Source organism: Salvelinus fontinalis, chromosome 37 (assembly GCF_029448725.1).
Source record: "Salvelinus fontinalis isolate EN_2023a chromosome 37, ASM2944872v1, whole genome shotgun sequence".
NCBI lineage: Eukaryota > Metazoa > Chordata > Actinopteri > Salmoniformes > Salmonidae > Salvelinus > Salvelinus fontinalis.
Window position 1 is genome coordinate 18,080,235 of NC_074701.1, and position 17,630 is coordinate 18,097,864.

The window sequence follows — 17,630 nt, forward strand, 5'->3', positions numbered from 1 at the left end:
GAGCACAGTAGAGCAGGGTTTCCCCAAACTCTGTCCAAATTTGGTCTTGTTTGGGGCGGAGCTCATTAGAATGATAGCTAGTGGATAGAATAATATCTAAAGACAGAAGGAGGATATTACATTTTTCTACCTCGCCATGAAAATAAGGACATTAATTATGCATTTGTGTAAAGTACAGACCAAGGACCCATGTCATGCTGTTACAGTCAGTCTGTTAACAGGTGCTGATACACTTCACTTACTGTAGTTCAATAACCAAAATTGATATTTTCAAACTCAAGGTGTCATGACATAGCTGAAACCTTTTGGTCGACACGACCAAATTCACATAGAAATGTGAGTTATTGATGTGTCATTTCTCAATGACACATCAATAACAGCTGTTTAGATGGTACAATGATTTTCTACACTATACTTAATTTTTTTTATCACAAACTAAAATTTTAGCAACCAGGAAATGGCAGAGCACATGGTCACAAAAAACATTGTTATCAAACTTTGCATCTGCATTGTCCTCAAGTAAATGCGTTTCAGTAAAATATTCTGTGGAAATTGTCAAAACTAAACTTCTGAATATTGGTGTATGGTTTGTTAAACTTTGCAGTCAATTTTTATTTTATTTATTTTACCGTTATTTTACCAGGTAAGTTGACTGAGAACACGTTCTCATTTGCAGCAACGACCTGGGGAATAGTTACAGGGGAGAGGAGGGGGATGAATGAGCCAATTGTAAACTGGGGATTATTAGGTGACCATGATGGTTTGAGGGCCAGATTGGGAATTTAGCCAGGACACCGGGGTTAACACCCCTACTCTTACGATAAGTGCCATGGGATCTTTAATGACCTCAGAGAGTCAGGACACCCGTTTAACGTCCCATCCGAAAGACGGCACCCTACACAGGGCAGTGTCCCCAATCACTGCCCTGGGGCATTGGGATATTTTTTTTTTTTTAGACCAGAGGAAAGAGTGCCTCCTACTGGCCCTCCAACACCACTTCCAGCAGCATCTGGTCTCCCATCCAGGGACTGACCAGGACCAACCCTGCTTAGCTTCAGAAGCAAGCCAGCAGTGGTATGCAGGGTGGTATGCTGCTGGTATGGTTTTGGCTTGGCATTCATTTTAAAGTGGATCTGAGCATCACTCTGTTATAATGGAATTGCCCATAAGAAACAACCCAGCTGAAATTGGATGAGGGAGGGATGGGGGGGGGGATAATGGATTCATTACATATTGGTACACATTACTGATTGTCCAGGACAAATCAAATGTAATAAATTCAGAATTTCACACAGGATATTAGAATCATATTGAGGACAAGCCAGTCCAACAACCATCCAAAGTCATGAAAATGACAAAGGAATGGCACACGGTAAGCCCAAGCTTACGAAGAAATGATGCCAATCTAGTATGTCCTGTCCAGATAAGGATGGGGACAGGGGTGAATGGCTCAGTGCATTTGACTGTGATCTAATATGCCAAGTGATTGGCCCCCTACTTTGCAGACCTGAAATGTGGTTAATGATGTGCTCAAGTTTAACACTGGTCCAGTGTCTGAGAATTCTTCTCTTACAGGTTTAAATTCTCTGACCCCCAAAAAATCTCAAAAGGCTTAATACCATTTGAGGGCGTAGCCAGAAAATTCAGCAATGATCTGTTCACCACCCCCATCTATTATGCTAAGAATACCTACCGCCTGAACGTAACATTTGAGTGAATTTGCAATGCATGTAAACAAGAACTCTCCAATCCACACCATGTGGGTTTGCAGAGATTACAGGGCTACCACTGTTGCCTTAGTGAAGATAGGAGCAGGTGAAAGGTTGATTCCAGTACTTAAAATCAGCCATTCATCTCACGCTTTTTAACTGCATCACCTCCTATCTCCTGAACATTCCATTCAGAAACCAGACAGACTCACTGTCAAGACTCACAAACCTGTCCGGTTTGTAAAGTAGAGAGGGAGGTAATCATAACTCTGTCAACTCTCACCGTAAATCTGGAACACAAAGAATGTTACCCTCTCTGAAACTTACTGCAGAGATAAAGCTTTATTCTATGCTACAGAGGATTGCTGTAGTATCTCATTCCCCACTGTTTCAGTACAGTATCCATATTGCTTTTGTCCTGACTCAAGATGGGTGTTGTTATGCCTGGATTACCTCCAGCCCCCCCTCCCCTCCAGAGTCCTGCCATCTGTGACATTCAGATAATCCTAATGTCCACTGCTCCATCCTCAAAGGCTGTTTTAGATGACATCGCCTCACAACTCTCACTCAGACAGAGTCATTATCATGGGCACCTCACAAACATGCACCATTTTAGGTCAATCCTCCAGATTGTTGCATTTAGCCTTCATTTAACATTTAGCTCCCACACATGATCCAAACCAGATCTTTCACAAGAAGTGGCTATGCCATGTCAGTAGAGGCCTGTGGCTGCACATAGGGACATAAAATAGTTACATTTAGTTGTTGTTCTCACAAAACAACCAAACCATTGTTTGCCTGCTCTGCAGCCCACATAGTAAATATGGTGGACAAAAGGAAAGTCTGTTCATTTTGTCAGGCACAAGACAGCGTTTCATTGATTTTCAAGTGAAACAATGTGCCTTCTCACAGTCTGGCATTTTAACAACAATAATCACCTGATTAAACCCACCTAATTATATACATTTAACCTAAATCAATGACAAATGCTGGTTTTGTATGGACCATTTGCAGCATTACTATATAAAATGTCTTCATATTAAATAAAAATTATAAATTGCAACAGCCAGGTTATTTATTTATTATACCTGTCAAAAGTTTGGACACCTACTCGTTAAAATATTATGGCAGGAACAGATCAAATAAGCGAAGAGAAATGACAGTCCATCATTACTTTAAGACATGAAGGTCAGTAAAGTTTGAACGTTTCTTCAAGTGCAGTCGCATAAACCATCAAGCGCTATGATGAAACTGGCTCTCACGAGGACCACCACAAGAAAGGAACACCCAGAGTTACCTCTGCTGCAGAGGATAAGTTCAATAGAGTTACCAGCCTCAGAAATTGCAGCCCAAATAAATGCTTCATGGAATTCAAGTAACAGACACATCTAAACGTCATCTGTTCAGAGGAGACCGTGTGAAACAGGCCTTCATGGTCAAATTGCTGCAAAGAAACCACTACCAAAGGACACCAATAATAAGAAGAGACTTGCTTGGGCCAAGAGACATGAGCAACGGACATTAGACTGGTGGAAATCTGTCCTTTGGTCTGATAAGTCTAAATTGGAGATGTTAAGTTCCAACCACTGTCTTTGTGAGACGCCTAGTATGTGATCTGATGATCTCTGCATATGTGGTTCCCACAGAGAAGCATGGAGGAGGTGTGATGGTGCTTTGCTGGTGAAACTGCTGGTGATTTATTTAGAATTCAAGGCACACTTAACCAGCATGGCACAGCGATACGCCATCCCATCTGGTTTGTGCTTAGTGGGACTATAATTTATTTTTCAACAAGACAATGACCCAAAACACACCTCCAGGCTGTGTAAGGGCTATCTGACCAAAAAGGAGAGTGATGGAGTGCTGCATCAGATGAACTGGCTTCCACAATCACACGATCTCAACCCAATTGAGATGCTTGGGATGAGTTGGACCGCAGAGTGAAGAAAAGCAGCCAACAAGTGCTCAGCATATGTGGATCTCCTTGAAGACTGCCTGAAAAGCATTCCAGGTGAAATTGGTTGAGAGAATGCCAAGAGTGTGCAAAGCTGTCATCAAGGCAAAGGGAGGCTATTTGAAGAAAATATATCATATATATTTTGATTTGTTTAACACTTTCTTGGTTCCTACATGATTTCATGTGTGTTATTTCATAGTTAATGCATTCACTATTATTCTACAATGTAGAAAATAGTAAAAATAAAGCTAAAAACCCTTGAATGAGTAGGTGTATCCAAACATCTAACTGGTACTGTATATCTCTATATTACAATTATACAGATGTATGTCATGGACCAGAACATATTACAGTTGCTTATTTCACAGCCCAATAATCACAACTACACCTTCTAAAAAGAAAACAACTTTTTCCCACAATTAAACACAACATCTTGGAATAAATCACAGAATGCTAAAAACAATATTAGCAAACAAAAAAGGTGATTTTAGGATGCTGCGTTGTAGCGAATGACAAACACACCTGCAAACAACCAACCCAGGATGTTTGAACTAAAGGTCGACCGATTATGATTTTTCAACGCCGATACCAATTATCGGAGGACCAAAAAAAGCCTATACCGATTCATCGGACGATTTCTTAAAATGTATTTGTAATAATGACAATTACAACAATAGTGAATGAACACTTCTTTTAACTTAATATAATACATCAATAAAATCAATTTAGCCTCAATTAAATAATGAAACATGTTCAATTTGGTTTAAATAATACAAAAACAAAGTGTTGGAGAAGAAAGTAAAAGTACAATATGTGCCATGTAAGAAAGCTAACGTTTAAGTTCCTTGTTCAGAACATGAGAACATATGAAAGCTGGTGGTTCCTTTTAACATGAGACATCAATATTCCAAGGTAAGAGGTTTTAGGTTGTAGTTAATATAGTATTTATAGGACTATTTCTCTCTATTTCATTTGTTTTCCATATACCTTTGACTATTGGATGTTCTTATAGGCAATTTAGTATTGCCAGTGTAACAGTATAGCTTCCGTCCCTCTCCTCGCCCCTACCTGGGCTCGAACCAGGAACACATCGACAACAGCCACCCTCGAAGCATTGTTACCCATCGCTCCACGAAAGCCGTGGCCCTTGCAGAGCAAGGGGAACAACTACTCTAAGTCTCAGAGCGAGTGACGTTTGAAACTCTATTAGCGAGCACCCCGATAGCTAGCTAGCCATTTCACATCGGTTACACCAGCCTAATCTCGGGAGTTGATAAGCTTGAAGTCATAAACAGCGCGATGCTTGAAGCACAGTGAAGAGCTGCTGGCAAAACGCACGAAAGTGCTGTTTGAATGAATACTTACGAGCCTGCTGCTGCCTACCATTGCTCAGTCAGACTGCTCTATCAAATATCAAATCATAGACTTAATTATAACATAACACAGAGAAATACGAGCCTTTGGTCATTAATATGGTAGAATCCGGAAACTATCATTTTGAAAACAAAACATTTATTATTTCAGTGAAATACGGAACCGTTCCTTATTTTATCTAACGGGTGGCATCCCTAAGTCTAAATATTGCTGTTACATTGTACAACCTTCAATGTTAGGAAGCTCTTTGCCACCTTCTCCTCCCTCCTGAATCCTCCTCCCCCTCCCCCCCCCTCCTCCGTCTCTGCAGACGACTTCGTCAACCATTTCGAAAAGAAGGTCGACGACATCCGATCCTCGTTTGCTAAGTCAAACGCCACCGCTGGTTCTGCTCACACTGCCCTACCCTGTGCTCTGACCTCTTTCTTCCCTCTCTCTCCAGATGAAATCTCGCGTCTTGTGACGGCCGGCCGCCCAACAACCTGCCCGCTTGACCCTATCCCCTCCTCTCTTCTCCAGACCATTTCCGGAGACCTTCTCCCTTACCTCACCTCGCTCATCAACTCATCCTTGACCGCTGGCTACGTCCCTTCCGTCTTCAAGAGAGCGAGAGTTGCACCCCTTCTGAAAAAACCTACACTCGATCCCTCCGATGTCAACAACTACAGACCAGTATCCCTTCTTTCTTTTCTCTCCAAAACTCTTGAACGTGCCGTCCTTGGCCAGCTCTCCTGCTATCTCTCTCAGAATGACCTTCTTGATCCAAATCAGTCAGGTTTCAAGACTAGTCACTCAACAGACTGCTCTTCTCTGTATCACGGAGGCGCTCCTCACTGCTAAAGCTAACTCTCTCTCCTCTGCTCTCATCCTTCTAGACCTATCGGCTGCCTTCGATACTGTGAACCATCAGATCCTCCTCTCCACCCTCTCCGAGTTGGGCATCTCCGGCGCGGCCCACGCTTGGATTGCGTCCTACCTGACAGGTCGCTCCTACCAGGTGGCGTGGCGAGAATCTGTCTCCTCACCACGCGCTCTCACCACTGGTGTCCCCCAGGGCTCTGTTCTAGGCCCTCTCCTATTCTCGCTATACACCAAGTCACTTGGCTCTGTCATAACCTCACATGGTCTCTCCTATCATTGCTATGCAGACGACACACAATTAATCTTCTCCTTTCCCCCTTCTGATGACCAGGTGGCGAATCGCATCTCTGCATGTCTGGCAGACATATCAGTGTGGATTACGGATCACCACCTCAAGCTGAACCTCGGCAAGACGGAGCTGCTCTTCCTCCCGGGGAAGGACTGCCCGTTCCATGATCTCGCCATCACGGTTGACAACTCCATTGTGTCCTCCTCCCAGAGCGCTAAGAACCTTGGCGTGATCCTGGACAACACCCTGTCGTTCTCAACTAACATCAAGGCGGTGGCCCGTTCCTGTAGGTTCATGCTCTACAACATCCGCAGAGTACGACCCTGCCTCACACAGGAAGCGGCGCAGGTCCTAATCCAGGCACTTGTCATCTCCCGTCTGGATTACTGCAACTCGCTGTTGGCTGGGCTCCCTGCCTGTGCCATTAAACCCCTACAACTCATCCAGAACGCCACAGCCCGTCTGGTGTTCAACCTTCCCAAGTTCTCTCACGTCACCCCGCTCCTCCGCTCTCTCCACTGGCTTCCAGTTGAAGCTCGCATCCGCTACAAGACCATGGTGCTTGCCTACGGAGCTGTGAGGGGAACGGCACCTCAGTACTTTCAGGCTCTGATCAGGCCCTACACCCAAACAAGGGCACTGCGTTCATCCACCTCTGGCCTGCTCGCCTCCCTACCACTGAGGAAGTACAGTTCCCGCTCAGCCCAGTCAAAACTGTTCGCTGCTCTGGCACCCCAATGGTGGAACAAACTCCCTCACGACGCCAGGACAGCGGAGTCAATCACCACCTTCCGGAGACACCTGAAACCCCACCTCTTCAAGGAATACCTAGGATAGGATAAAGCAATCCTTCTGCCCCCCCCCCCTAAAAGATTTAGATGCACTATTGTAAAGTGGCTGTTCCACTGGATGTCATAAGGTGAATGCACCAATTTGTAAGTCGCTCTGGATAAGAGCGTCTGCTAAATGACTTAAATGTAAATGTAAATGTTATGTCATAATTACGTAAAATTCTGGGAAATTAGTTCGCAAAGAGCCAGGCGGCCCAAACTGTTGCATATACCCTGACTCTGCGTGCAATGAACGCAAGAGAAGTGACACAATTTCACCTGGTTAATATTTCCTGCTAACCTGGATTTCTTTTAGCTAAATATGCAGGTTTAAAAATATATACTTCTGTGTATTGATTTTAAGAAAAGCATTGCTTTTTATGGTTAGGTACACGTTGGAGCAACGACAGTCCTTTTTCTGCGAATGGGCACCGCATCGATTATATGCAATGCAGGACACGTTAGATAAACTAGTAATATCATCAACCATGTGTAGTTAACTAGTGATTATGATTGATTGATTGTTTTTTATAAGATAAGTTTAATGCTAGCTAGCAACTTACCTTGGCTTCTTACTGCATTCGCGTAACAGGCAGGCTCCGCGTGGAGTGCAATGAGAGGCAGGTGGTTAGAGCGTTGGACTAGTTAACTGTAAGGTTGCAAGATTGAATCCCCGAGCTGACAAGGTTAAAATCTGTCGTTCTGCCCCTGAACAAGGCAGTTAACCCACCGTTCCTAGGCCTTCATTGAAAATAAGAATGTGTTCTTAACTGACTTGCCTAGTTAAATAAAGGTGTAAAAAAATATATATATAATAAAAATAAAACTTTTATATATATATAAAAATATTGGCCAAATCGTTGTGCAAAAATCGGCCATTCCGATTAATCGGTCGACCTCTAGTTTGAAGTGCATTTCACTTCAAAGGCTAGAACAGGCAACAATATAACATTTAGCTGGAATTGTGCTATTCTAACAATCAAAGCAAAGGAATATGACAGGAGTAATTATGCTGTACAGAAGGCTGTATAGAGAAGTTTTGGCGTTCCAATGTGGCTATCGCTGCAGTTCCAGCACACCAGCATGACCCTTCCAGACATAACACAGACGAACCAGCTGCATGTGCCATGTAATTGAGGCCACAAATGCTGAGCCCAGTAAGTGCTGTCACAACATTTGTGACAAGCTGACTGGGTCAAAAGAAGCACTAACAAGAACCTCAACGATAGCAACTTCTGTAGGTGATAGGCTAACATGCGGACCAGACTGGACACGTCGCGTGCGCAAGCGTCGCAAAATAAATTTAGAAATCCATGTTATTGAATTATTGCACACACACTGCTCGCGCACGCCAACGAGCGTCTGCGACGCCAAGGGCTAAAATAGAACTCATTCCTATTTCTGACGCAGATCGCGCTGCAAGTCCTGCCTCTCCCATCCCCTCATTGGTTTATAGAAGCAGGTACCCACGTGCCATCTCCTCATTGGTTATACCCACGTGGGTGATTGAAAGACGAACTGTTTTGCCGGTAGTCGTGGTAATACAATGAAATGTTTAGATGCAATCACCATATAAGTTAAACGATGAAAAAGCCTGGAAGGAGGAGAGATGACTAGAAACTATTCGGTTGGCCGTTTTATGTGTGGAGTAATTGTCGGAGTAGAGGTCCTTGTGCATATCAGGTAAAAAAACAACTCAATGTTTATATCCCAGGACGAATTAGCTAGCAACAGCAAGCTAGCTAAATAGGACAAATTAACGTTAGCTAGCAAGCGCAAGCTAACTAGCTGAATTGCCATACATGTTTAATGCTTTTCAACCTGTCCCCAAATTAATGTTATTGGTTGAGAGTTTGTTTTGATATTTTAAACTGCGTGTCTTGATCGCGTTTGGTGTGGGGGGGGCAAAATAAATGTATGCACGATGGCGCATGCGCGAAACCGGTTTGGGTTCCGTGTAAGGCTTACCCTTTCAGCATAATTCAATAGATTTGTTTTCCACATCTAGAAATAGCCTAGATTCATTTAACATTCAGGCCTAGTCATGTTGAAAGCTAACACTTAGAGATTTTCTGGTACTTTTGTATACTTTTTAACCAGTAGTTCTTAAAGTAGCACTCAGAAGCTAAAAGTGGTCGCCAAAAATTGCATACATATGTGCAGATACAGTATGTGCATCACACCATTGCTCTCTCGCTCTGCAATATGTGCATCTTGCCAACTGTCACTCAAATGGCAAGGTGCTGAAGCTCATTGGTTAGAACTCGAATTGCTAGGGGGCCGGCCAACGTGGGGGAAAAAGTAGGCAAAATGGCACAGCTTCCAGAAAAATAGTCGCTTTCAAACTAGGGATTTCGGGGATAATTGAGGTATTAGCAGTATTTCTGCTAATAGATTATGCATTTAGTAACTACACATTGACACATCCAGCCCAAAGCGGGAGGTTTAAATATACTTAGTAGTCACCAAAGTTCAAGAGCATGTCTTTAACATTAAGTTGCTCTTATAACTGAGAAGTTAGAATGTACTACAGTAACATATTAGCAAGGAAATATATTATTAGTTAAATTGATAAATCTAGGCTGTGTGACATCAGGTCTGTGTTAATACGTCCATAGAAAAGAAGTATACTTTCAGGCCTAGTTAAATCCACATTGGTGTTTTTTGCCTTGAGCGAGTGCAACCAAATACAAAAGTGATGGTGAACACTTCCAGCAAATAATCTCCAAAAGGGTACCTGACTAATGTGACAGAGTCTAAAAGATAAAATAAGAGGTGACAAGATGCTGCACATGCATTCATGTTACTAACAGGGAAGTACTAGAAAGCTTTCTGTCTTTCAGTTTTAGTGTTGGCAAAGCGTTTAACTGTGACTATTTCACACCAGGTTGTGGTCATTTCAAAATGTTCTCAATGTAGTGACAGGGGGCACTCCTCTGTCTCAGAAGGATCAACACTATCCTTTATCATTTCATAGGTTTGCAACTATGATGTCCCTCAATGGCTTCCTTTGCAACAGGTGCCGTCCCATGTCTCAACACTGTATACTACCACACTGCCTACTGACAGTCGGTAGGCCTATGCCCTGACAGTTGAAAAAAATTAAAGACTGCATGTTTGTCATCATTTAACCTTTCGCTGCAACCTGGACTTAAAAGTTGATAATTATCTACAATGCTAAAGTTGTCCATGATGTGACTCAAACACAACCTTTGGGATGCTGGACACACGTTACACGCCCCCTCCCATCCTCCCCAAACAAACTCAGTCCTTTAATTTTGGCTAAGTAACCTTCGGTTTTATGTAACCATACCAAACAAAACATATCATACTCATTTCAGTTTCACAGATATACTCTGTTACATCTAGTCTGAGGCCAGGCTGTTCAATAACGTGGTGGACAATTTCAACCTAAAAAAAATATCTAAAAGGTTGCATTGGGATAGAAGGCCTAAGCAGAGCCTTCAATTTAGCCAAATAGAAGGCTATATGGCTATGTGTTATGACCCATTTGGAGTCCAAATGTGCATCTTACAGATCTTGGAAGCTATCAAAATAATAGTTGGGCTGTTAGTTGGGCCACTTTCCCTTGTCCTTAAATCAGCTTCAAATGCAGCTTCAAATGTTGACGATACACATCTCTGACCATCTCTGACCTTGGTAGGCCTACTGACTTGCATAGACTTAAATAAATATAAAAGTGGTAGACTAGGTGCAAGTTTTACCTGATTTTGTAATTTGGCAAGGTGTGTTTCTTCTTGATGATTCTTTTCAGCTGGTTGACAATGATTGAGGTGAGCTGGGGCAAGGGCCTTCCCTCGAACTGTGACTTCACCTCGAAATCTATCAGTGGGTCCTCAAGGAACGCAAAGGACCAGTGCGTAAAAGGCATGCGAGTGAACTGCAGCTTCAGTCTTCCAACCACACGCGTCATTTTTACGAACAGGTATGCTGACTTCCCAAAAACAAGGTCTACATCAATTGCTAGATGGAACCCGCCATTATATTCAAGGTCCACCTCGAAATTGAGTTCCTCGGGCATGCCGTCTTCATTTAAACTCACTGGCTTCATAAGTTTGGCCGTTTTAAACACGGGCAAAGAATTACCAAGGGAGATATCCCTGAGACTGAGTCCCTCCAACAGCCGACCAGCTGTCTTGGTTTGTAATAGCTCCTCGAACTCCACCTTGAACTTTTTGGTCAGCCAGTGCCTAACGACGGGAGTGTCGCGGAGTTCTCTGAATAGGAACAAAAAGATAGCATTTAGAAAATTGCACGTCTCCGGTTTGGAGGTGTGGAGGGGCTCACTTTGACAAGGCGGTGACGGTTGTTGTTTAGGGCTACTGCTGGTGGCAGCCGCTTCCTGATGCCTGGGAGTGATGGCCTCTTGCTGTTTGGGTGCAGCGGATGATGTGTTGTCTTGTTGCTGCTGGCCTGATTCTGCATGTTGGTTATTAAAGTAATCCTTCAATGCGGGATCAGGCACTGCTTTGACATATTGGACTGTCCTGGCTATAGGCTCGGGGCTTCTCCGGTAAAGCAGTAAGAACTGTAATACCAATGTAATGAGTGCTCCAGATAATGCGGAAATGACTATCAAGTAAATCATTTCAAGCAGTGTCCCCTCTCCCTGTTTCCGCGTTAAAATGTTTTCATATTCCGACGTTTAACCGTCTTAACAATGCAAGTTCCACCTGGTCGCTCACAAAGCTGCCATATCATCTGCCTCTTCCCTGATCAGCGGCTCGTCAGCAACACTAAAAAAGTACTTCCGGGTCACGGAATTTCGGAAATGTTCAAAATGAAAGTCCACATGTAGTAGTAGGAAAACATCATTAACCTATATGTATTCATGAAGTATGAAAAAATAATTGTCTAAACATTAACAATGATTAATATGTGTTCATATTTAAGTTGCATGCATTAAATCTGTGTTTTAAGACAATGTTCCAGGATCAAGGTGCCTGGACACTAGATCTACAACTACAGTGGTACAGATGTAAAAGTGGAGTGTGGAGTACACAGTAGGGTCTGTATAGTATATATATATATATATATATATATATATATATATATATATATTATTTCCCCCAAAATTGACCAAGCAAAAATAAAAAAAACGTCAAATAAGTTTTCTTTCGTCTCTTTGTGTTTCATAATTAACCTTCAATTCGCAAAAGGCTGAATGTATCTCACTGGAGAAAGCATCCAACAGAGCGAAACAGCGCCGCTCTGTCTATGTATGTGTAGTCCATCTATCTGATGTTGTCTGGTCAAAAAGGGTATGTATGATATTGTTGCCACTGTAGGGTTGTGTGTATATTTATATTTAATATTTATATTTATATTATATATATATTATATTTATTATATTTATATTTAAGTCATTTAGCAGACGCTCTTATCCAGAGCGACTTACAAATTGGAAAGTTCATACATATTCATCCTGGTCCCCCCCGTGGGAATTGAACCCTGGTCCCCCCGTGGGAAATGAACCCACAACCCTGGCGTTGCAAGTGCCATGCTCTACCAACTGAGCCACACGGGACCAAAGGAAGCCGGTAAGCATTTGACCTCCCTTGACAAAAAAATATTTATACACTAATAGCCATTCAGTATTGAGCTAAATTGAATGAACTCTACTGTGAATGGTCCTAGCGCACCAAAAAAAAGTGTAAAGGGAAGCCAGGTTGGATTTGGCTTCACACCAATCACTTTACATCAAAAGCCAAATGTCATTAACAGAAAAAAACTTGAATTGTTGCATGTCGTTGTGCTGTTGTCCTCCAGTGGCGAGCTATCTTGCTAAAATTGGCCCTATCCTAAATTATCCATTGTTGGAGATAGGGATTTGGACTTGTGGTTTTACTTCATTCTCAGTACTGGCCAATGATTATAACGGTGATTCTGACCCAACCATAAATTTATACATTGTGCCTCTGGGCTGAGAGGACGGAAGTTCAATATGTAGCTAGAAAGCTAATGTTAACTAGCTGGCTAATCATTGCTCATGAAAGGAAGTTAGGCTAGCGAGCAAGCATTTTAGCCAAGTAGCCTAGGACAACAAAAACTAAAAGCGTGTACTGTATAACAGTCATAGATTGTTTCGGCAACATGAAAGAAAGGAGGATGGCATTGGTGTTTCTCTACAAGTAGGGTGAGTCAACATGTTTTTCTACTTATGCACACACACACAAATCAGTACCAATAGACAGCCACATGGTATTTAGCTTACGTTTATTGGACTAAATTGTTTTGGGAATCTTTGAGTTATATTATATTAGACACCTATTAGCATAGGTGATTTTATGATGTTGAAACAGTGCTGGAATAGTGGAAGCAGCTCCTGTTTTCTTTGCGACTTGTGGTAACTTTCCGGTGTTTGTTTAGTAGTCCGAAAATGACGGAAACATTAACTTGATTGACCATGCTGTAAGTCATGTTACATGCAATATGCCTTGTGGACTCCACTAGAAAGATGTTGCGCTCCAGTTTTGTGATGAAACAAAGGTGTGGTTGAATTTATTCTGCCACTGTGTCTTCTTCTTGTCTCGGCCTTAGGCCTATTTATCACAGTGGCAAGGCATATGAACTAACAGGTTATTGAGGAAATAATGCAAATATCACAATACAGGTTGTAATATGGCATTATTTTGCTGGCTTGGCTTCCCCAGGGATTTTACCCACACACTGCTACTGCTCTTCAAACTAATACATATCTCTTGCACAGTGTATTAGAGTGTATTGCATTGGGGGCTATGGAGGGGGCGGAGTGAAATGCCAGCAACAGGCAGTGCAACACAGTCCCCCTCCAAAATTATTCATTTTTGGTTAGTAGAGACCCTACTGAGTATTTCCCACCCCAAAATACTCAGTAGGGTCTCTAGCAACCAAATATTATTCGTTTTAAGGGGGACTGTGTTGCACAGCTTGCTGTTGGCTTTTAACATTATGCACTATACAAAGCTGCAAAAATATGTAGATTTTGTATCATACGCGTAGCGTTTTTACAGCTGACTTTTATTTTGATGGCAAAACTCAAAAACCGGAAATCTTAATGTAGATATGATCCCGCTGGTGCTGCTGCCGTGACACGAATTATTTCCTGGGATTCAAGCTCCTCATCTGATTGGGCGAACGTTTTACGTAGTTGTGCGTAATGACGGAGTTCACAAAAGTGTACGTTAGGCCACAAAACGCACCGAGCCCAGGGGTGTATTCACAAGAAACCAAACGGAACGAAACGGGGAGATGCATACCTGAATTTCTCCAATAGAAATTCTCGTTTTCATTGCAAAATGGAACCTTTAGCAACTGTTTTCATTAAAGATTACACCACAGGAAAACTAAAGCCAAATGATTGGCTCTTTCAAAGTCACCTACCAGTTTTACGCAGTGAATCATGCCTCGTGAAGAATAATGCCAAATACATTAGGGCATATTTCATATTTCCACAAGAACATCTGCTTGCCTAAACAACACTTCTTTAAACAGTAAACAGTCTAGGCTCCAAAATAATTTATGCGTAAAGAACATAATATTCCGCATTGATTCAGGCCTAGACTATAGACTGAAATTAAGTCGTAATAAATCCATAGGCCTAAAAGCAGGTGTTGCATTGCATTTCGAAGAGGACCTGTGTTCGTACCCATACATGACGTACCCATACATGACAGCAGATGGTAGCACCTTTACATTTGAATCTGCAAAATACACTTTAGAAAGGAAGAATCTCTTGCGCAGTGCAAACTCAATGGTGCATTGCAAGTAAGCCATTAAATGATACAATGCAACCTTGTTACATTGTATCACTGCTTTAACAGTCAAGGCAGTGTCAAAGAAAGTATTTGTTTATTATTTCCCATAGCACAATGTGTGTGTTTTTTCCACATAGCGGACACCACCAACATTTATTTCAACATTGTCTACTCTAGACTCTAGTAGAAACTAATATATCAAGCCTATTGGATCGGCTGCTATATTTCATTCTGGGATGTTTCCTACTGTTCAATGTTCACATTTCAATACTGTAGCTAAAGCTACTGATATACATTGATTCTTGAAGAATATAACTTCAAGATTAGGCTCAATCTCCTCTGCACACCAAGTGGCATGGCTGCCTTTGGCTGAAGCATGATTACTGTTTTTAGGCTATTTTTAGGCTATTTTTGACAACCATGTAATGAGACCTACAGTACCAGTCAAAAGTTTGGACACACCTACTCACCCAAGGGTTTTTCTTTATTTTTCCTATTTCTTTATTGAAGAATAATAGTGAAGACATCAAAACCTTGAAATAACACATAAGGAATCATATAGTAACCAAAAAAGTGTAAAACAAATCAAAATATATTTTATATTTGAGATTCTTCAAAGTAGCCACCATTTGCCTTGATAACAGCTTTGCACACTCTTGGCATTCTCTCAACAAGCTTCACCTGGAATGCTTTTCCAACAGTCTTGAAGGAGTTCCCACATATGCTGAGCACTTGTTGGCTGCTTTTCCTTCACTCTGCGGTCCAAATCATCCCAAACCATCTCATTTGGGTTGAGGTTGGGTGATTGTGGAGGCCAGGTCATCCCTAGGTCATCTGATGCAGTACTCCATCACTCTCCTTTTTGGTCAAATAGCCCTTACACAGCCTGGAGGTGTGTTGGATCATTGTCCTGTTGAAAAACAAATGAAAGTCCAACTATGCGCGAACCAGATGGGATGGGGTATTGCTGCAGAATGCTGTGGTAGCCATGCTGGTTAAGTGTGCCTTGAATTCTAAATGAATCACCATCAGTGTCACCAGCAAAGCACCCCCACACCATCACACCTCTTCCTTCATGCTTCACTGTGGGAACCACACATGCGGACATCATCCGTTCACCTACTCTGCGTCTCACAAAGAACACAAAGATTGGAACCAAAAATCTCAAATTTTGACTCAGTCCAAAGGACAGATTTGCACCGGTCTATTGTCCATTGCTCGTGTTTCTTGGCCCAAAGAAGTTTCTTCTTCTTTTTGGTGTCCTTTAGGAGTGGTTTCTTTGCAGCAAAATCGACCACGAAGGCCTGATTCACGTAGTCTCTGAACAGTTGATGTTGAGATGTGTCTGTGACTTGAACTCTGAAGCATTTGTTTGGGCTGCAATTTCTGAGGCTGGTAACTCTATTAAACTTATCTTCTGCAGCAAAGGTAAGTCTGGGTGTTCCTTTCCTGTGGCGGTCCTCATTAGAGCAATTTTCATTATAGCGCTTGATGGTTTTTGCGACTCCACTTGAAGAAACGTTCAAAATTTTGACAGACCTTCATATCTTAAAGTAATGATGGACTGTTGTTTCTCTTTGGTTATTTGAGCTGTTCTTGCCATAATATGGATTTGGGCTTTTACCAAATAGGGCTATCTTCTGTATACCACCCCTACCTGTGCGCTGGACTCCACATGTGAATTGATTGCCCCCCATTTATCTTCAGAGTTCGTACTGTTAGGTGACCTAAACTGGGATATGCTTAACACCCCGGCCGTCCTACAATCTAAGCTAGATGCCCTCAATCTCACACAAACTATCAAGGAACCTACCAGATACAACCCTAAATCTGTAAACACGGGCACCCTCTTAGATATCATCCTGACCAACCTGCCCTCTAAATACACCTCTGCTGTCTTTAACCAGGATCCCAGCGGTCACTGCCTCATTGCCTGCGTCCGTAATGGGTCCACTGTCAAACGACCACCCTTCACTGTCAAACGCTCCCTAAAACACTTCAGCGGGCAGGCCTTTCTAATCAACCTGGCCCAGGTATCCTGAAAGGATATTGACCTCTTCCCGTCAGTAAAGGTTGCCTGGTTATTCTTTAAAAGTGCTTTCTTCACCATCTTAAATAAGCATGTGTAACCGATGTGAAATGGCTAGCTAGTTAGCGGTGGTGCGCGCTAATAGCCTTTCAATCGGTGACGTCACTTGCTCTGTGACCTTGAAGTAGTGGTTCCCCTTGCTCTGCAAGGGCCGCGGCTTTTGTGGAGCGATGGGTAACGATGCTTCGTGGGTGACTGTTGTTGATGTGTGCAGAGGAACCCTGGTTCGCACCCGGGTCGGGGCGAGGGGACGGACATAAAGTTAAACTGTTACACATGCCCCTTTCAAAAAATGTGAAACTAAGAACAGATATAGCCCTTGGTTCACTCCAGACTTGACTGCCCTTGACCAGCACAAAAACATCCTGCGGTGTACTGAATTGTCATCAAATAGTCCCCGCGATATGCAACTTTCAGGGAGGTTAGGAACCAATATACACAGTCAGTTAGGAAAACAAAGGCTAGCTTTTTCAAACAGTAATTTGCATCCTGTAGCACAAATTCCCCAAAGTTTTGGGACACTGTAAAGTCCATGGAGAATAAGAGCACCTCCTCCCAGCTGCCCACTGCACTGAGGCAAGGAAACACTGTCACCACCGATAAATCCACAATAATCGAGAATTTCAATAAGCGTTTTTCTACGGCTGACCATGCTTTCCACCTGGTTACCGCTAACCCAGCCAACCCAGTGTGTCATATCGGAGGGCCTGTTGTCCAGACCTCTGGCAGTCTCTATGGGGGTGCCACAGGGCTCAGTGCTTAAA

At 42.6% G+C, this 17,630-nt stretch overlaps 1 protein-coding gene across 2 annotated transcripts in view; it reads right to left on the reverse strand.

Moving 5' to 3' along the window:
- Positions 1–11,762, reverse strand: part of LOC129836288 (PDZ domain-containing protein 8-like) — an 80,271-nt gene extending 68,509 nt beyond the window's left edge. For both annotated transcript variants that reach the window (XM_055902236.1, XM_055902235.1), the window contains exon 1: positions 10,746–11,762. In XM_055902236.1, the coding sequence (XP_055758211.1) occupies positions 10,746–11,629 (884 nt within the window). In that variant the 5' untranslated portion in view covers positions 11,630–11,762. The remainder of the gene's footprint in view (positions 1–10,745) is intronic.
- Between the last annotated feature and the right edge of the window lie 5,868 nt (positions 11,763–17,630).